Source organism: Thunnus maccoyii, chromosome 22 (genome assembly GCF_910596095.1).
Source record: "Thunnus maccoyii chromosome 22, fThuMac1.1, whole genome shotgun sequence".
NCBI lineage: Eukaryota > Metazoa > Chordata > Actinopteri > Scombriformes > Scombridae > Thunnus > Thunnus maccoyii.
Window position 1 is genome coordinate 21752942 of NC_056554.1, and position 21534 is coordinate 21774475.

The following is a 21534-nucleotide window of genomic DNA, read 5'->3' on the forward strand; positions in this document are numbered from 1 at the left end:
AGGTTTCTGGTTGTTAAAAATCAGAGCAAACGCTTGTGACCAGATCTCTTTTCTTTTTCCACCTCCTGTCCCCTCGATCGTCACGCTGCATCTCCTTCTTTGCTTTTTTTTTTTTTTGGTACAAAACGCCAGACGGATTAAAGATTCTTCCATGTTGGATTTTCCTTAAGAGTTAAACAGATGTTAGTATCAGCATTTCATCCAGATTCACAGGTCAGAGTTCACCACATCTGACTGACCAAGTGACACAGCTTCACATCCGGAGATGATGCTCAGTATTTGCTCCGCTGGTGTTTTTTTCAGTGCAAGTGGATGAGAGGAGAAGCAAATGTTCACGTATATATATATATATATACATATATATATATATATATATATGTATATATATGTGTGTGTGTGTACAAGAACGCCACGTCGCCTTCTGGCTTTTAAACTTGAAGAAAGTTTAAAACCACCACATCCTGCATTAAAAAAAGACCCTTTTGTGTACATTTTTATTGAGTTTTATGTGAGCAGAACATGAAAAATCTGTATTTCTGTGTCGCTCTGTCCACTAAAGTCTGCTTTCTGTCACTCAGTCATGTCGCACTTTATAACATCAGTAAGATCAGGCCTTATCTGACTGACTTGAGTGCACTTACCCTGTTTATGTCTCTGAAAAACCTTGTGTGTTACTTGTAGCTTGTGGCTTTTCTCGCAGGTTTCTCCTCTTTCTACCGTGGTTTGAATTGTTCTTCGTCGCTTTGCACGAAAGCTAAATTCTGGTGTGTTGATCTTTAAGGAAACTGTTGATTTAAGTCAGAGATAATAAAACTTGAGTGTTATTTTTTTATTCTTTGTTTGCAGTTAATTTTGATTTTGTTATATAGACAAATACAGAAGTTCTCATAGAAAATAACACACCCACACAAGTTATATATATTTACATGCACACGCTTTCACCTAAAGACACTAAAGATGAATAAATATTCTTTAAATTATACTTTAAATAATCAAATATGAGCCAATGTTGAGGTTATTGAGCTTCAAAGCTTTACCATAACCAACCTATCAGTCTGTGTTTTCATCTTAAAACCAAATTTAGCTTAAATTTCCCTCTTTCACGTCTTGATTCATGAGCAAAAAAATAAATTTAAGCTTTCTGTAACCTCCAAAAACAAGCAGAAATAAACATTTGGTTCCTTTTTTTCCTTTTTCTGCTATTTTATTTTGAGGTGCAGATTTGACACACAACACATACTGAACTATATGATGAAGATCAATCGATTTTCGGTAATTTACTATCATGAATTAGCAAATTCTTTCAAAAGCAGCGGTTTGTTTACACGTGTTGAGTATTTTTTACAGTGTTTTTCTATCAGTCCTTCATAGTGCTGCTAGTGAGTCACATTGAACTGCAGGTACAATTTGAACCTGCAGAGTTAGAGGACGACACACTGCTGCACTGGAAAAATTATATGAGGGAAAGCTGTCAGCGTGTGTGTGTGTGTGTGTGTGTGTGTGAGTCTCAGGAGGGAGGCAGCAGCATAAAGACGCCAGATGCTACTGTGTCAGGCAGGTTAGGTGTGTGTGAGAGAGAAAGTGAGGAGGGCAGAAGGAGGGGATTGGAGACAAAGGATGGAAAAATGCAATGAAAAGTGTGTGTGTGTGTGTGGGTGTGTGGGTGTGTGGCAGATGGTGAGTAGCGAAGGAGAGAGGCAGGTTCATATTACAGTATCAAAACAACTACTCATGTTTACTGGACAAGTGTGTGTGTGTGTTACTGAGCCTCTTCTATCAGCTGCCATGTTTTATCCTCAGGTCTTTATCTCCATCTAGTGGTCTGAGTGTGATACTAAAAAACAAATATCACACCACAGCTCTAGATTAAAGGGACATATTCTGCACATTTCCAGGTCTGTATTTATATTCTGGGGCTCTACTGGAATATCTTTGCATGATTTACAGTTCAAAAAACTCCTTATTTATCTTATAATGGCTCCTTATGCAGCCCCTCAGTTCAGCCTCTGTATGAAACAGGCCGTTTTAGCTCCTGTCTCTTTAAGGCCCGCCTCCTGATGAGCCCACTCTGTTCTGATTGGTCGGCTTCAGGAAGAAGACTTCTGCTGGCAACGTCAACAAAACATGAAACAAACTATAATAGTAGGATTTCATGACTTTTTTTCTTGTTCTTTACTTGAAATGTCATCTTCTCAAGTACATCCGATCCGAAATACGAGGGCGGACGACGCAAACAACACTTAGCGACAAAGGCGTAAGAACGGAGGGCTGCAAACGAGGCGTTCAGAGCAGACTGAAGCCCTGGATTTTGACTCGCAGGGAGCATTTCTACATACTTTAACCTCAAGTTTTGGCACTTTGACCATGTTTAACATAAACATCTGACATCATAACAGTATAAAAATAACAGAAAATCACAAAAAGTATATGTCCACTTTAAAAAATGGTCATAGTTTTCTCTAAATTTCTTCCCTCCAAGTATTTCCATGAGCTGAACTTACCTTGACTATTTACAACTTAAAAACTGTTAATGTTGGGTGAAGATCCCTAAAAAAATGAAAAACAACAAACCATAATAGAGTTTAATTAAATCTCAGATCAATTTAGCAATCTGAATTTGCGAATATAAATGTAATGTAAATTACCTAAGAATTACTTTAACTTTTAATTACGCGTAAATTCATTGTGTTAGTTACAAACACATTATGAAGCGTGTTGATTAAACCTCCAGGATACAGACCATGTTTAACATAGATATCTGACATCATAACAGTATAAAAATAACAGAAAGCCAAAAAAAGTGTAATATGTCCCATTTAAAGAGCAAACGTAGGAGTCAAGAAACTGGATCAAAATACAGTGTAGATTACAGTAATTAAGAGTTTCACAGATTAGATTGATTTTAATATGCAATACAGTCTACAGTATCACTAGTAGGTGCATTTTTTTTGTTAAGCAAAATGATTGAAAATCAATTGCCTAATGATATAACTGTCTAGGAAATGTATTTAATTCCACTTTAAAGCATTAATCACCACTGTTCCTTCTTTACCACTCAAACTGTGTACTGGTGGTTCTTGACATGCGCTTTAATTTGGCATTAAGGTAAACGCGACAAAAGAAATGTCAAAAAGTGATATAGTTGTTGGAATAGAAATGATTAAATGCTGGACGCAGTTGCAAATTAGAGTGCCAAGAAAAATAACTGTAAAATCAAAATTAGAGTTAACTGAGCTCAACTGAACTCAGTTGAAAATGAGCTAAAGTGGATTTTAGAGATGCAGAAAAGCTTTCTGGATGAAATCATGTCATTAAAATGTCATATAAATGTTATAATGTTATCGTAAGTGTGTGTGTGTGAGTGTGTGTGTCAGTCAAGATGTGAAAGAAAACAGAAAATGTGGCAGTGCCTTGACCAACATTTTACATGTGTGTCATCCCAGTTTGTGTGTCCGTCTTTTACACACACACACACACACACACACACACACACACACACACACACACACAGTAAGTGCTCAGTCCGTGCTGGAGGCTAGAGGAAGCATTGTACTACTAGCCTACTTTAGGACAGGTCACTTCTCTAAAAGTGTCCAGCCACCGTGAAATTTATATTATTCCCATAGAGGACACACACACACACACACACACACACACACACACACACACACACACACACACACACGATGGCATCAAATATTGAGTGTATAGACTCCAACATGCCTGTTCATATAAAATTTCAGTTTAGTTGATGCAAGAAACACCAAACTTTATGAAAAATGTCAATACTGATTCTAAAGTAAGAACATAATGTAAAAGCCTCATTAACACTGACACACGTTAAGCTCTTTAATATATATTAATATATATTATATATAATGATAACAATGTTATCATTATATTTATACATAATAAATATATTTTTTATTCTTATAATTTCTGGTAGTGAAATGTTTCCCCACTGTGCAAAGCATACAAGAAGACTGCAGTACAGTATAGTACAGTATAATATATAATGTAGTATAATGTAATTTAATATAGTAAAGTACAATACAGTATAGTACAGTATAGTACAGTACAGTGCAGTACAGTATAGTATAGTATAGTACAGTACAATGCAGTATAGTACAGTACAGTACAGTGCAGTACAGTATAGTACAGTACAGTGCAGTACAGTATAGTATAGTATAGTACAGTACAGTGCAGTACAGTATGGTATAGTATAGTATAATACAGTACAGTATAGTACAATACAGTACAGTATAGTACAGTACGATACAGTACAGTATAGTATAGTACAGTACAGTATAGTATAGTACAATATAGTACAGTATAGTGCAGTACAGTTCAGTGTAGTACAATACAGTATAGTATAGTATAGTACAATACAGTACAGTATAGTACAGTATAGTGCAGTATAGTGCAGTACAGTGCAGTGTAGTACAATACAGTATAGTATAGTATAGTATAGTATAGTATAGTATAGTATAGTACAATACAGCATAGTACAGTACAGTATAGTACAGTATAGTATAGTACAATACAGTATAGTACAGTATAATATAATATTATACTACATAATATAATACAGTATACTACAATTTAGTATATTATAACAGTGTTAGAAAGTAATTTAACTATTTAACTATATTTACTCAAGTACTGTACTTTAAGTACTGTACTGCAGATGAGGACATAAAAAGTATGATCACCTTATAAAAATACAACATTTTTAATACACTGATACATTTAATCGATACATAAAAAATACAATGATGTACTGTGGCTACTTCACTTTGGACAAAAAGTGAATAAATGTAAATATGAATATAAATGTAGAATAAAATGTCAGTAGGAGTTAAAATCAGCTCCACTTCAACTAGCTAACACTTTAAAATGCTGCTTACATGTTAATGTATCAATAATAACAATAAAATAATGGGCCATTCTGATGCCCAATGAGTCCTTTACTTTTGATACTTTTAAATACATTTATGATACTTTCACCAAAGTATAGTTTATCTTGTAATAGAGTATTTCTGCAGTGTGGTATTATGACGTGTACTTGAGTAACACTGTAGCAGTATTACAGTAGAGAAGCTGTATTACTGGTCCGCTCGTGTTCACCGTCTGGAAACAACGTCAGCGTGCCATTACGCATCTGGACAGCGCGCGCTCCAGCGGCAACGACAGATCCCCGGAGGAGCAGAGGAGCAGAGAGGATGATGATGGTGACGGTGGCGGTGTGGTGATGATGATGATGAGGAGGAGGAAGAGCGCCTTCTGCGTCTTGGGAATTTGTATTTTCAGGATGATGGATGTGATGGATCACTACTGCTGTCATTATATCTTCTGAGAGAGACAGAGAGATAGATGGGGGACCATCACCGGCGGACCCGGAGACTCGGGAGCCTCCCGATCAAGTCCCGGGTCTCCAAGGAGACGAAGCTCCGGCTGCGCGTGATCTTTCTGGATGACAGCGAGCGCACGTTCGAGGTGGAGGTAAGTTTATTAACAAAAGGGGGAAAAACAAACTCCTTTCTGCTAAAATCCTTGTTTATATTTAAATTATTTAACTATATATCACTCATATTTCTTATTAACAACACAAATATATATATTCATAGTTTATCAAACATATCTCACGTTGTTTTCACACCCTGTTCATGCTCAAATCCATATTTTAAAACCTTGACTGGGGCAATATTTCCACTAAACACTAAAAATGTTATGTGTCCACATGGCAATTATTATAATCTATAATATAATATAATCTAGACATTATGCCAACATGGAGCACTGAGGATTATAAGTGACATGTTGCAAACATGTAGGCATTATTTTTGGAAAATTCTTGTATGTTGAAGTAATTTAAACATGTGACAAAAGTAGCTTTGCCAGAATTTAAAGTTAAACTTAAGTCTAGTTGGTGACTGGTTATAATTTCAATTTTAATATTAAATTTCCAAGTGTCACAACTGTAAAATTGATGCAAAATATAAGCAAATCATGTCACTTTTGTGTGAGCTAGAAGGCTATATTTATTATATATTTATTATATAAAGAGTGATAAACTTCAGCTGGTGCTGTCTTGGAAAATTTATGTTATATTTTGGTCATTTTCTCCTTACTGAAAGTTGCCTTTTATGAACTCTTTCCATCTCAGCCACAGTCCATGATTTTCAAACTAAGCTTGAACCAAAATGTAAGTAAGACAAAAACACTGAGTAGCTCTGGGTTTAATGCCTTGGTGAGAGCCACATGGTTGTGTCAAACTGTCCGTGGATTTAAGCATCAATCACTGACTCACACCTCTAAGATGATGTATCCGTCAGGTGATATTTAAGTGCTAATTACTGCTGTCTCACAGCACGAAGGACTTGAATTTGTGCTTCTCAAACCATGGAAGATAGTGAGAAAGAGAGAGATGGGTGAACATATGGTAGAAGCCTCTACACGTTTAATTATACTATGACAGGCTGTGGCTCTGGATATAAAAACGGATGGATGGACAAGTGATCTTAGTCCACCAGCTATTTGTAAATCGTTCACTAAATAAGCGCTTAAAGTCTTTACTTCTCTTGTCTTGCATGACTTAGCTTGTGAAGACTTTAGTAATGTTTAACTCAGCTGGAAACATCTAATCAAAAGCAATCAACTATGTAAACTGGAGTCACTGTAGCATCACAAGCTGTAACATAACGGCTGAAAATAACAGGTTTAGGAGCCAAAAAATATAACTTACTTACTTAACTGACAATACTTTATAAATGGAGGTATGACTTTGTTTTTATTCATGTATGCATACATACAGAAATATGTTTTATGAGTGATAGAATTCACGCAGTTAGGAATGAAAGGTAAACAGAGATTATGCTAACCTAGCAGGCGCTATTTAGTAATTTAGCCTGATGATGTTATCAAAAACACTTGAAAATTTAAAATCTTCCCAGTTTACATGATTATTAAACAGCATTTTAATCAAGTGATGTGTTCACCATATCCCATATCTTTTTTATTCTTCACTTTTAACAGGTCATGTATGAGCAAGCTAACGTTAGTTTTGTCAGTTACCTCAAGCTAACGGCTAGCTATAAGTTATACCTGGCAGTTACCTGGTAATTTTCTAATTGTGTTGTTTTTGTGATATGTAATTTAAAATCTTCCCAGTTTATATTATTAAACAGATTTTAATGAAGTAACAGGTCAAATATGTTGGCCATAATTACCTCTTTTACTCTTTTAACGGGTCATATATTAGCAAGCTAACGTTAGTTTTGTCAGTTATCTCAAGCTAACGTCTAGATAAAAGTTAAAACTGGCAATTACAGAGTGAAAATATTAGTTCAACTAATAAATGTAAGAACAGTTTGTGCAGTGCCCATTTTAATTAACAACGTGTAAATTTCCATTTATTAAAAACATAACTTTTAAGTTTAAAGTCTTAACAGCTGGTGCCTGGACTTTTGTCACACTTTTTTCTGTTCAGTCAAATTAAGGAGAAGCAACCACAACAACTCACAACAAACTTCTGTACTTCTGTTACACTCTGTATTTATCATTTTATCGTTCAGGTGTAATTTTCTGACAGAAAAGTCATCAATATCAGAACTTGTCCTGGCTAAACAGTGTAAAAGTGGAGATTCCCCAAAAATCAACAGGACTGAGATCAATCCAATTTCATATCTTCCTAACAAGGGAAGACAAGTGAAAGATTCACTGTGATTGGAAGTAATGATGAAATTTTAATTAAATATCTTAATATAGTTTGAACGAAACAGACAAATACTAAATATTGTCATATTATTTTATCCAAACTGTTAGTGATATTTGCCAGCTGTGTGGTGAGTTAACAGCTGGATGTAAACTCTCTGATATCTACAGTATGAACTGCCATGTGCTCTGCTATCAGCTACAGAAAAGCAGAGTGACGAGCTGCGTTTTCAACATGATGACGTTGCCTGCAAGGCAATCTAAAAAGAGACTCAATGTCTCAGTGTGTATATGTGTGTGTGTGTGTGAGGGTTGCAGTATTGTGTTTGTAAAGTAGCTCCATTTTCAATGCCCATGCTTTTTCTGTCGGTTGTCCCAGCAGCCTCCAGGACATTAGCAGCATCTTTAGAAGAGAAGGAGGAGGAGAGAGAGAGAGAGACGAAGGAAGAAATATAGAAACAATACAAGAGAGAAAGAGGATGCAAGTGGTCAAAAATAAATCCTTCCCACCCGGTGATAAATATAGTGTATTTGGTAAACAGGGGAGGTAAAACATGTGTGTGTGTTATAGAGAAAACCCACATAATTATAAAAATAGGTTTCAAGTTGCTACAGTGCATGTTTGCTCCTCTGACCCTGATTTTCTAACCTTCAGGGTGAAACCCCAATTAATGATCAGACAAGACGTGGAGAAAGAGAGAAGATGGAATGATGTAATGGGGGTTGATGTATAGACACTCAGAGCAAATAATGGAGGGGATGGAAAGACCCGAGTAAAACATATATTCAAGTGTATTTTATGGAAAGTCAAGTAAATTTTATGTATATAGCCCCAAATCACAAAATTGGCATTTACAAAAGTTTACATGTACAGCGCCTTTCAACAACTTGGTTATTTAAATTGATTTATATAAGAAATAAAAGGCATGAAGACAATTAAGAATTTGATCCAGATAACATTTAGTCTAGAAGAGCTGCATGATTAAAAGCAGGTGGGGGAATGTCGCACCCAACATGAGATTTAAAAACTCCTCATATACTGTGAAAGACTGTGATGTAAAAGTTCTGCACTGCATGTTTAACATTAATTCAGTCGTATTTCTGTCCACCTGCTGAATCAACATTCACTCTTCTTTTAGCTCTGTTTTGGTCTCCACCAACTCCTGAGGGAGACATCTGGCTCTTTTAATGCTAACCTGTATAACTTTTGCTGAACAGTGGCCACAAGAGTGGCAATTACAGGATAATGGTAAAGTGCAACAGTAGCACACAGCAACTCTATAAACTTTGCTAACGTTAGATAACATTAGCCACCATATGCTACTAGTCACACCAGACCAGGTGAAGCTAGAGCAGCAAAATCTGAGCAAGCAGGTTTTTTTATTGCTTATTTACTCAACTTTTCATTTGTAAGAGAAAAATAAGTGTTATCTCTTCTTGCTTTAACTGCTGCATGGTCCACTTTCTTCACCAGCTAGTCGCTAACGTTGTCCCTGTCAGGTTTGGTGCTGAAAACAGCTCGAAACATGATTGATGACAGCAGAGTTTGAGGGCTTGAAAAATGAAAACAATGAGCTAAAAAACACAGAATCATGTATGTGACCCCTTTGCACATTATATACACTGTACATATTAATTTAATCCATTTTTAATATAAATATTATTGATTAGTGCAGCTTTAAAGTGAAGTACATTTATTTAAATGAGCAAAAACAGAATTAATTAAGTCTACAGTACGATAAAGTCTTTAGCTACACACAATGGTACTGGATTCTTAAACTCAGTGTCACCAGAAAGCAACATCTACACTGTTGCTGTAACTTTAACATTATAGATGTAGTTAAAGGAATTTTACAACTCTGTCTTGTTTGAGACAAGTTATATTTCACCGTTGTTTCCTATCACATATTCCACAGATACATTTTCCCGTCAGCAGATTGGACATTAAAGTTGAATTCCGCTCCATTTAAACTAACTGCTCTGTTGTTCCCGTAATCATCGGTTATGCCTGTGTTCTCTTTATAATCGGTTCCAGCTGCTCTGTCCCTCCTCTTCCTCCCTCTCTCTCTCATGACGAGTTAATGAGGGACGTCCAGTGACCCCCGTCGGAGCGCTAAACACCAGCTAGCAGACAGCAAACACTAAAAAAAAACCTGGTAACGCTGCAGTGAGGGAACAATGCTCAAACACCATCTCGGTAATTAAAGAGACGAGAGACAGAAAGAGAGAGAGAAGGAGAAAGGGAGATGGATAAAAAGAGGGATGGGAGGAAGGAGAGAATGAGGGAGATGTAGGAAGAGAGAGGGGACAAAGAGGAATTTAGTAATTATATATACAATATATTTCTCAAATATTTTTAAAAAGAGGGCTCTGGCATAGTATGACAACACTGAACATGATTTAATAGAGCTCACTGTTTAAAAGATAATAATAAAGAGACGAAAAATCCCCCTCAAAGTTAAGGAAATGTAACTTTTACAGTGTGTAACAGTGTAAAGGACAAAAGTGGAGGTAAAGATATGGTAAAATTAAAAGAATGAAGAAAGGGCAATGAGGTAGAGAGAGTAGAGAAGAGAGGAGGAAAGCAAGAAAGAGAAAGAAGGAATAATATAATAGGACAGGATGGTAGAATAGAATAGAATAGAATAGAATTACTGTATGAGTCAGAGCAGATACTCCCTTTAACTTCAGAGCTTCTCTTTATCTCTCATTAGCTATAAATCACCATCTGATGAACTCTTACCAGAGAAATAAACTCCAGGTGTTTGTAAATGTCCTCCGTCCTCTGTGATCCCTTGTTTTATTACACTCTGGCCAGTAAACATGATTAAATAAATAGAGTAATGGAAGAAACAAGAACCTGAATTGACAAAATCTGAATGAAGTTGGAGAATAAATATCCATCTCATCAAATCATTTCAGTCTATAGTTGAGTTCTAAAAACCTTTTATTTCTTTTAAAATTGAAAAAAGTCTGAGTGCAGGAGGAATATTTCAACTTCATTCCCGTAGACATTAACTTGTTTATTGAGTTTGACTAATACTAGTGTTTCTGGTTATAACAGATATATTGGTATCGCCACATTCATCAACCGATAAATAATTTCAAATTTCAGAAATTTAAGTTTTAAGTGTTTAAGTTTTCATTAGTTCATTAGTTTGTCCACCAAAGACCAATGACAGACAAATGTTCTGCTGAAGTACATCGTCACAAAACTTTAGAAACCAAATTTAGGAGACTTTTATCAAAAAAGTTTGTTTATGTTCAAGCAAGACTAAGACAGTCATGCTAACGCCTCTGTAAGGCTGTACGTTGGTGTTTTGAGTTAAATGCTAATGTCAGCACACTACCATGCTCTCAGTGACAATCCTAGCACTGAGGCCGGTGAGGCTGATGGGAATGCCTTTAGTTTTGTATTTGTTCATAAACCAAAATATTGGACAAATACATTTTGAACTGATGATGGCAGGACATGAAATGTTAAAGGATCAGTCAGGCTCTATAGACTCCAGATCTGCATGGGATTTTTTGTGCTATGATATAATTTCTTGCTTATTCACAACAAAGTCTTGATTGGAAGATGATTCTAAAATAGTGAGCCAACATGTGTTTATCTAAGCGTCTAACAAAACAGGTAAAAAAATGGACTGGAGGAGTTTATTTTTAGTTTTCATTCAGAAACGATGGGCATCCAGTTCATGTGACCTATAATATTGACTACAGCATTATATAAAGTTCTTGTGAACTAAGTAACAGAGAAATTGAGCCGTAACACAGTCTGAGCCAAGTGTCCCTGGACACCAGTTTTAAGTGTCTTCATTAAAAAATCCAATAATCCTTCTCACTCACTCCCTCTTTAATTCTCTCTCTCTCTCTATCAGCAAAAGGTTTTAGGTTGTGACTTCTTCAACAAAGTTTGTGGTCATCTGAAACTGCTGGAGAAAGAATACTTTGGACTGGAGTTTAGACACCACAGTGGCAACTATGTAAGAAACACAAAATCAAACAGAATATTTTCATTTTTTTCAGATGTACAGGCACATAGAATACCAAATTGTTCTTTTTGTTGTTGTTTTTTTTTTTGCAGGTGTGGTTGGAGCTACTGAAGCCGCTGACAAAACAGATTAAATGTAAGTCATACTGGATGTCTTATTACATTTAAAATAGGAAACTCAACAAACAATAATTAAATGATCAGAAAGATGTATGGATAATAGTTCAGCAAACAGAATAATGTCTTTTAAAAGTTTAAATAAAAGGGAAATGAAAAAACAACACTTTTTACATGTTGCTTGCTTATATGGGCTCACTTAATTGCTTGATTACCAGCAGGTGTGTGTTTAAATCAGCAATTCCTAATTAGCACTAACTGAAACAGCTGGTTCACGTTCAATATGACACCAAACAAATCCCTTCAGAAGTTGATCTGGACAGTTATTCTAATGTTTAAGGCCAATTTATATGGAAGATTTTAAATGCCTGAATGAAAACAAGACAAGCAATAAAGTGAAATACAATACACATTATTTATATTTCCTTTTTATTTATGCATTTACTGTGTCATAATTGAATGAAAAACATGTTAAATCGCAATTATTTAGCATGACTGCAAGGTAGATAACTAGAATTGCCTGAAGGGCTGCATGCGAGTTTACAGGATAGATTAATTTTGCACATATGTTAGTAGCTATTCTTCCTCCATTAAACCAACTGTCTGATGTACGCTAACGCTAACTAGCTAACACTAATCAGCCATCAACTTACCAAGAATTGTACCAAGAAGATCCCTCTAAGTGTCTCTTTGTAAAGCTTAATGCAACACAATCCATCAATTAAAACTGCACAAATTTTTCATTTCAATGTCAACATTGGTGAACGTTGACATGCAAATTTGCACCATTGGTGATGAAGCCAGAATGTCCAAAATCAAAGAAGTTATCATAGCTTATTAGCTGTGTTGCACTATGAACCTTTTATACAAACATCTCTTTTGGAGTATAAATTCATAGTGAGTGCAGCCTTTTCTTCAAGCATTATCCTCGAGATGTTTATCCCAGTCGTCTTATTACAGTTGTAGAGACTTGGGAAGTTTTACTTTGTCCATTTTGTGCTTGCCAAGCAGAAATATTGTTCCCTAGACCTAAATCATACCAGTAAGAGATCAGAGAAGTTTAGAAATATAATTGGCTGTGACTTGGTTGCTCTGGTTTTTCGCTACATGCTCTTTTCATCGAACTTCAGAGGATTACTTATACTTGGTGCTTTTCCTTTCCATCTTATCTTTTATCTCTCAACTTATTTCACCCTCTGTCCCTTGTCCTCTTCTTTCTGTGTCTGTGATCTCTCATTTCTTTTTCTTCCTCTGTTAGACTCCAATGATCTGTTCTTCAGGTTTATAGTCAAGTTCTTCCCACCAGACCCTGGACAACTTAAGAGAGGCCTCACCAGGTACCAGTCTGCATGTTTGTATGTGTTTCATTGTCATCCAGCTCTGATATGATGAAAAAAGAAAACTGCATACAGACTGAATTACAAAACTTTAAACACTGTTGACCCGATTATTTCCCCTCTAGTGGTTGTCTGCAGTAGTCGTAGCAACAAGGCACATCTGTAACCATAAATCATCTTACTGTGTGTGTGTGTGTGTGTGTGTGTAGGTATCTTTTTGCCTTACAGATAAAGCAGGACTTGTCTAACGGGAGTCTGACATGTAATGACAACAGCGCCGCCCTGCTGGTGTCTCACATACTGCAGTGTAAGCATAAAAATACAACACGCTGTTAAAATCTACATGTCATTTCTAAATGATCAACACTTTCATATTCGTCATCAAGAGGTAAATCACTAAACTAATCCCTAAATTCACCTATACAAAGTCATAATTATCATTTATTAAAGTGTATAATAGAGCTGCAATGATTAGATGAGTTAATCAATTAGTGGATCGACAGAAAATTAATTGGCAACTATTTTGAATCAAATTGTTTTATTTCTTAGGTAAAAATGCCCAATATTTGTAGTTAGTAAACTGAATATATTTGGGTTTTGGACTGTTCTTCTGGGACTTTGGAAATTATATCAGGCATTTTTGCTATTTTCAGACATTTTATAGACAAAATAATTCATCGATTAAATTAAGAAGATAATTGGCAGATTAACGGATAGTGATAATAACTGTTAGTTGCAGCTCTAGTGTGTAGTATGTAAGCTATTCATGAAGTGCAAATTTAATTATCTTCAACGATTCTAGTCAATTTCTGAGGCAAAAATCGCTTTACATTCACTACATATAAAGTGGTGATTTTGCCACAACAAAATGCATCTTGGGATTGTACAGAGTCAGTTTATTTAAACATTGTTTTATCAGGTTGTTTTTTTTTATGTGTGTGTGTGTGTGTGTGTGTGTGTGTGTTACAGCAGAGCTAGGGGACTATGACGAGGAGCTGGATTGTCACCATCTGGAGATGAAGCAGTATGTCCCCAACCAGGAATATCTTGACCATAAAATCATCAAATTCCACAAGAAACACAGGTACACACAAAAAAAATTAAATGTTTGTAGGATTGGTGTAAAGTCAGATTAGGGATATGTTTGGTCCTTTGATCCTCTCTTTGTCTCTGTAGAGGTGTGTCTCCAGCAGACTCAGACATCCACCTGCTGGAGGTGGCGAGGAAGCTGGACATGTACGGCATCAGGCCTCACCCAGCCCACGACGGGGAGGGGATGAGGATCAATCTGTCTGTCACACACTCTGGAGTACTGGTCTTTCAGGTATATGGTTTATGGTCTAGAACAAACACATAAATAAGGACATTAACATTTTCACATACACAAGGATTAACCTTCCACGGGGCTGGAAATGAAAAGGTCTTGCTGGAATACAGTCTAGCAGCTGTTCTTAATTACACAAACTGCATGGCTGTAGTCATTCAATCACTTTGGTACAGAGTAAAATGTAAAAAATCTCTGCAAATCAAATGGATTGCCTGGAAATTTTATACAGACATTTATTACCCAGATGATGAATTCTAAAGAATTCGGTGTCTGACCTTTCCAACATTTCAGTTATTAATCAGATGAAGCTAATGACCAAAGCTAATGACCTACTTGTTCCAATCAATATTTTAGTGTGTTTTATGTCTAATGTGAAAGGGGTCGTACAGATGAAAGAGAATTATTACCTACATCTGCAATTCCCATCAGCTCTACAAAGATTTTTTAGCATCTTTCAGCTCATTGTTTTGGTTTTAAAGCCCACAACTTTGTTGTTTTGATTCACTCTAACTGCTCTCATCAGCACAGTTTCCAGTGAAAAAAGCTCTGATAAAGCCACTGTGCTCTACATGTCCAGCACCAAACATCAGACAGACAACATCGGTGACTTGAATGTGGAGAATGTAGCTGCTAAAGAGCGAAGAACATGTGAGACATGGGTAAAAAGGCAATTTTCTGAGGCAACAATACATCAACATTGAGTTTACAGTTTGTTCTGCTGCCCCTAAGTGGCCAGAATCAATTAAAGCAGGTTTAAGATTGAGGGACCTGTGAAATTGTATCTAACAGGATGTTTGGTTAGAGGTTAGGTTAAACATTCCCTGTTTTTTCTAGAGAGTGACTGTTTTCTAGGATAATATGTTCAATTTTAGCCTCATATTAGGACTGAAGGACATGTTTTTTGTCTGTGTGGTCCAGGGAAACACCAAGATCAACACTTTCAGCTGGGCGAAAATCCGCAAGTTGAGCTTCAAACGCAAACACTTCCTCATCAAGCTACATGACAAAGTTGGGGTGAGGTTCTCACTTGGCCTAATCTTCTGTGATTGTTGTAAACTCCTTGGAATATTTATTAATCTACTTGTTGTGTAATGTCCATCCAGCCATCGTGTAAGGACACACTGGAGTTCTGCATGGCCAGTCGAGATGTGTGTAAGTCGTTCTGGAAGACGTGTGTAGAGTACCACGCTTTCTTCAGACTGGCTGAGGAGCCGAAGACAATGCACAAAACACTGCTGTCCTGCAAGGGCTCCAGCTTCAGATACAGGTAAAACACACAAATACACACACACACAGTGCTGTGATTTACAGGTACATTCTCACCAAAAACTTATGCATCTAGATTTTTTTGTTGTTTAAACAATCTTTTTGGATTTGTTTATGTTTTTCCATTAACTGTGTATGCAATTTTGCAATCGTTAAAATTAGTTAGTGCTCAGTCTGAACTAACTACCCAAATTTGATAAAACTATACAAAGGTAAAGCTGAGGAGGATTTGGACGATTGGTCGTTTTGAGTCATTTTTTAGGGAAATAATTGAAAATTCTCATGTTCCAGCTTCTTTAAATGTAAATATTTTCCGGTTTCTTTAGTTCTTTGTGATAGTAAACTGAATATCTTTAGACTGTGGACTATTGGTCAAGTCAAAACAAGACATTTTAGGTTGCGGGTTTGGAAAACAGTGATCAACGTTTCTCACTATTTTCCGACATTTTATAAACTGAACAACTAATCAATTAATTGAGAAAATAAATGACAGATTAATCGATAATGGCAATGAAAAAGGGCTGCTCTCAAGTCAACACTAAAGACCAAACATGACTGATGGTTTCCTTTAACCATCCTTCAGTCTTGAGTAAAATCTTGAGATGATTAAGAGGTTTGATTGTTCTTGAGATGATGAGAACTTTATAGATTTGCTTTTAGTTGGAGGCTATGCTGTTTCTGTAAAACCATAACAAATATGGCCACCGATGATTTTCAATGTTTTGTTAATTTAATGTGTGACAGTGGACGGACACAGAAGCAGCTACTGGAGTGCATGGGATCCCGGGAGAAGAAGCCTTTGCACTTTGAGAGGTGAGAGCAAATTCATCAACACAAGTCAAACATATCAAACCTTTCGATCAAAGTACACACACTGATTATGATGCTAAATACCACCATAAAGGGTGTTAACTCCACACTGATCCACCAAATAGTCCTAGCTGTTGTTCATGCTGTTGAATTTTACAGTTTACTTTTTTGTTATTGAAGGTGTGTCATTGTCTCTATTTTCCCACCTTTCTCCCCACCCAGGACTTACTGTCAGTCAGACTACGATCCCAGACAGTGTCGATCTTCCCCAGATCTCCTCACCGATGTCTCCAAACAAGTAATAAAAACTACTATTTACAGAGAGCAGTTTAAACAGTTTCGCATACAGAGAGAGAAAAGAACTGACACTTTGAATTTGTGTGTTTTACTTTTTCAGCTGTATGAGCACTCCCACCCGTTCCCTCGGTCGAGTCGTGCCTTGGCGGTCCACAGTCAGGACGAGCTGGACCCGCATCACCGGGGATTAGACAACATTGAAATCGAGGGAGGAGGGGCTAAACGAAGCTATTCATCTGTTGAGGTTGCCCAGAAGTCCCGCCCTCTCTCCCAAGTCACTCCCCTCTCGCCATCTTTCCACCCATTAACCCCCTCACCCAAGATAAGATCTGCTTCTACATCTGTGATGGAGGACATGAAAGGGGGACGAATTGGGGCGCAACGCCAAGCTCAACGCCTAGCTGGTGTCTATGGCAACCGTTCACGGCGCCGGCCAAACCCACAGCCACACCCAGATGCAGCGCAGCAGCTGGTTCTTCTCTACCCAAACAGCCCTGCCTACCAGTACCACCCCATCCTTCCAACATTCCCATTTGCCGGTTCCTCACCGCTCAACCGACACCCCTACTTATCAGACTACGTTGCTGTTTCTTCACTGGAGCGTTTCCCACAGTCAAGACGACAAGATTATGTGACGATGGATGGCCTACCTCGGCCATCTTTTTACCCACTAAGCCAAGATTCGCCATCTGTCTCGCCAATCAGGAGGAACCTTCGCCCCTCAGGCGGACTGGGTTTGACTAGGGTTTACCAGTCAGGAAGCAACAGTGCGAGGTTCTTGGGCGTTGGACGTACTGAGGCGGGGCATTACAGCGACGACTCCAGCTTTCTTCCGGGCCTGCCTCGCCGAGTGGCCAGCCAACCAGATGTTAAGTTTCACCTCTCAAGGAGTTCTAACCCCGCCTTTAACCCGGCCTCTGAGTTCCGACCCCTAGGTTACTACCCCCATCTGACACGCCCCTCCAGACCCACCTACCTCCCGCTAAACTCCTCCCCTCTGCCTGATCGCCCCACTTCGCTATGCATGATCAGCGGCACTACGGGTAACTACAGCGATTCGGACCCAGAGGTTTTCTACCCATATTACTGCCCGCCACCCCCGCTAGGGAAAGTGGTACGGTCCACAGGACTAGCCAGGATGAGGTTTTCCTCTGGGAGCCTCCAGCTGGATGAGGAGGAAGAGGGGGAGGAGGAGGAGGAGGAGGCAGGAGTGAAGGGGAAGACAATGAGGGATGAAGAGCTAAAGAAAGAGGAAGAAGAAAAGGAGATGAAAGGTGCTTCGAAGGTTACTGAGGTCACACTGTAGGGAAAGAAAACATTTTACACATGAAACAGGTTCATATAAAGATCACATTAAAAACTGGCAGGTTCGCTCAAAACAAACACATCCACCACAGACTGCAGATAACACAAGACAATTGTGATAAATGTGATGGTTTCGTGTGTATAAGAAGTGTATTGTTTTAAGGTGTACGGGCAGATGAATTGAATAGTTTTCACCTTGTTTTAGCAAAAGAAAACTAATACTGACTGTCAATTAGTAGTCATATTACGGGTACAAACTTACAATTAATACTTGTAAAATGATATCTGCTATTATCCAAGGTCAAACAAGCTGTACCAAAATGTAACAATAGAGGTTGCCATTGCTACACCAAGAGGAAATTAAACTTTTAGTGACATTAGAAGCCTGGCAGTATGGATTAAAGCTGTCTGTTGGTTGGAATAAACAACTGGTTGACTTGTAGTCCAAGATACCTGCCTTGTGAAGCAATGTCCCAAACAAAAATGTAAGATGACATACAGCCTCCTAAAAGCCAAGGTAAAGGAAAACTAAGGTCTGTTACAACTTGTGTTTTATTTCTGTAAATCCAGCCATCAGTTCCACAGCATTGTACTGACCAAAATGATTGTTCAGTATTACTAAAAATTGGTCAGACAGGGCAACAAACGTCAGGTTAGCCAAACTTAGTACTTAACCGAACACACAGATTATAGACTGGTGTGCTGGTTCAATTTCAACACTCTTTTCCTTTAGCAATGAGGGATTATTAATGACATGACGGGTGTGGTCACTCTCAGTTTTACCTCTAAATAAACTACGTTTACAAGTTGTCGACAAATTATTGATCATCTATCTTACCAGTTGGGTTTCTGGCACTGTTGGACCCATTTTTAGCAATGCTAAGGATTTTGTCACAATGTTGGTGTGTACATCATAACCAATAGAACCAATGACTGATGCTACAAAGATAAAAAAACAATAAACCATAGCTTTCCTTTAATTACTAAGCCCCATTTGGCCATGTAATGAGAATGGGGAAAGTCACTTCACTGCCACATAAAAGAAAATTTGTATGACTTTGATACAAAGTCTTGTGTGTGATGCGTTTATAGATTTGGACAACTTATTGGATAACTTTTTGGGTAATGTAGTTGGGTAATGTTTCTGAAAATAAATGGTTCTTGTGAAATCTGTTGAAAAATGTGAATTTAAAAGACCTTTTTGGTTTATAAAAGATTTGTCAATAAAGGATTATACACAGGAAGATGACTGTGGTCTGAGAGGGGTCTGGTACATTCAGAATAATTTATTACATTACTTACAATTGCATACTATTATATAATGGGTGATTTCACCCAAGCAATTAAATGATATATACAGTTATAATAAAAGTAACTGAAATCTAAATATAAGTACAGATTCTCAAAAATTACTCACAATATACCTCCAAATTTCAATTTCAAAAACAGTTTTTGACCTCCAAACTTTGTACATGTGTACTGATACCGATTGTTACTCCTGATCATTTTCCTTTCAGCAAAATAATGGAGTAAGAGAAACACCACAAATTTCTCAATCAAACTTAAATATTTATTCATAAAACTCTACGTCCCGCTACAAAAAAAGAAAAAAGAAACGAGTACATTTCTTCAAAATCTTACATCTTTCATTTTACACCCCCCCTCCTCCCCTTCCCTCCCCCAAACAAGCATTGTCGTATCCCTTATGGTAATATAAAAAGACAAAAATATACAATGACCAACTTTTATAGTGTCTTTGGTACAAACTGTCAGTAATACTTTTAATCACAGTTCCCTTTATGCACATGAAAACAATCTGTGCTACTTTTTGATGTCCCAACTCAACAATAAGTTGAGAGTTCTTAATGTTTTCCCAAACTGAATGTGTATTAAAAAACAGACTTTTCATGAGCAAGTGGAAGACCTTTGTGTGCTTGTACCTTGCTTACAGGAACATTTTCATTTTGTTCAATTGCCATCACTGAAATTATATTTCCACCAGATACTTTCTGAACTACACACTTCCCAGAAAACAATCAAATCTCGTCACCCATAGCCAATACTTAAATTACCTCCAGACTTATGTCATTGTCAAAATTTCTCCATTACTACCATTTCATTCGACCAAAAAGTTTGATGCTAATGTCTTAGCAAACACAGACATTGATTTTATTAAAATGGCAGCTGTTTGGAACACTCAAGGTGGGGAAACTTTAACATAACTAGCATTATTTAAATAAATTTGAGGATTTCAGACATACAACATGGAGTAAATTAAGCTAGCTACTTTGGGGACAGCTACAACAACAACTAGATAGTAAGATAACTGGTTAGCAAGCTACTTGTTGAGTAGCCAGAGCCTAGTTGCTCCCAAAAAGTAGTCAAAAAATGGGTCTTTACTCTTAAAGGTGCAGTGTGTAGGATTTAGTGGCATCTGGTGGTGAGGTTGCTGATTGCAACCAACTTGAATACCCCTCCCCTCACCCTCCCTTTCCAAGCGTGTAGGAGCACCTAAAGTGGCCTCTCTAGAGCCCGTGTTTGGTTTGTCCATTCTGGGCTACTGTAGAGATATGGCGGGGCAACATGGCAGGCTCTGTGGAAGAAGACCTGCTGTTTAAGTAGATTTAAAGGGCTCATTCTAGGGTAATGAAAAGACAACAATTCTTATTTTCAGGTGATTATACACTAATTAAAACATACTTATGAGTATTATATTCCATTCCAAGTCTGTTCTGCTAGATGTCACTAAATTCTACACAGTGGACCTTTAAGGTAAAAGTTAGACATTTTGAGAAAGACGCTTTCTGGCAAAGAGTTAGATGAGAAGATACCATGTGTGTCCGTTAAACAGCTAACAGCCACTTAGCTAACCGGCTGATTTGTTTCCAACTGTTAACTGTTCAATGGGAATCTCCGGAAATAAAAAACATTTCTAAAATTCCCAAATTAGTAAAATGTTCAAAAAAGTAACTTGAGTTTCCTCTCAAAATTGTTTCAGTGGTGGATTATAAATATTTATACCTTTTCTAATTTCCATTACTAAAATCAGAGTGACAATTACAAAATTTAACCCTGAAAGCTGAAACCTTTATGTAGTACACTTTGATGGGTAGACCCAACCTTGACTGAATTCCGGTATCAGGGAACTGTAATTTTAAAGCATTACTGAAGACAACAAAACAAATGCAATATTGGCATATTATCTGTCTCAAGTGCTACTGAACAAACATATAGACATCTACAAAGTTCAGGCAAGTCATGACACGAAACATAGCACTGCTGATGGACGAGAGCCCTCTTCTTTATATTTTTCTGTGTACGGTTTTAACAAAAACATGACGTCACCATGAAAAAGTGACATCTTCTTG

The 21534-nt window shown here is 37.2% G+C and overlaps 1 protein-coding gene across 4 annotated transcripts; it reads left to right on the forward strand.

Annotated features, from left to right (window-relative positions):
• Nucleotides 1-4659: 4659 nt before the first annotated feature.
• On the forward strand, nt 4660-20756 carry LOC121888904 (FERM domain-containing protein 7). Of its 4 annotated transcripts, none has more exons than XM_042400486.1 (12): nt 4734-5502; nt 11595-11699; nt 11801-11843; nt 13083-13161; nt 13371-13468; nt 14131-14245; nt 14338-14485; nt 15407-15502; nt 15592-15755; nt 16499-16567; nt 16787-16862; nt 16962-20756. In XM_042400486.1, exons 1-12 carry the CDS (start codon nt 5374-5376, stop codon nt 18165-18167), a joined length of 2328 nt encoding a protein of 775 aa, XP_042256420.1. In that variant the 5' UTR covers nt 4734-5373; the 3' UTR covers nt 18168-20756. The 4 variants fall into 4 exon arrangements, 3 of the variants coding, with proteins under 3 accessions (XP_042256420.1, XP_042256421.1, XP_042256422.1); XM_042400487.1 differs by lacking the exon at nt 4734-5502 and adding an exon at nt 6088-6205; XM_042400488.1 differs by lacking the exon at nt 4734-5502 and adding an exon at nt 6288-6776.
• Nucleotides 20757-21534: the final 778 nt, after the last annotated feature.

Coding starts and splice junctions, on each gene's coding strand:
- LOC121888904 (XM_042400486.1), top strand. CDS start 5,374: ATGGGGGACCATCACCGGCGGACCCGGAGACTCGGGAGCCTCCCGATC. Junction 13,162..13,370: donor CTTAAGAGAGGCCTCACCAG/GTACCAGTCTGC, acceptor GTGTGTGTGTAG/GTATCTTTTTGCCTTACAGA. Junction 14,486..15,406: donor CTGGAGTACTGGTCTTTCAG/GTATATGGTTTA, acceptor TGTGTGGTCCAG/GGAAACACCAAGATCAACAC.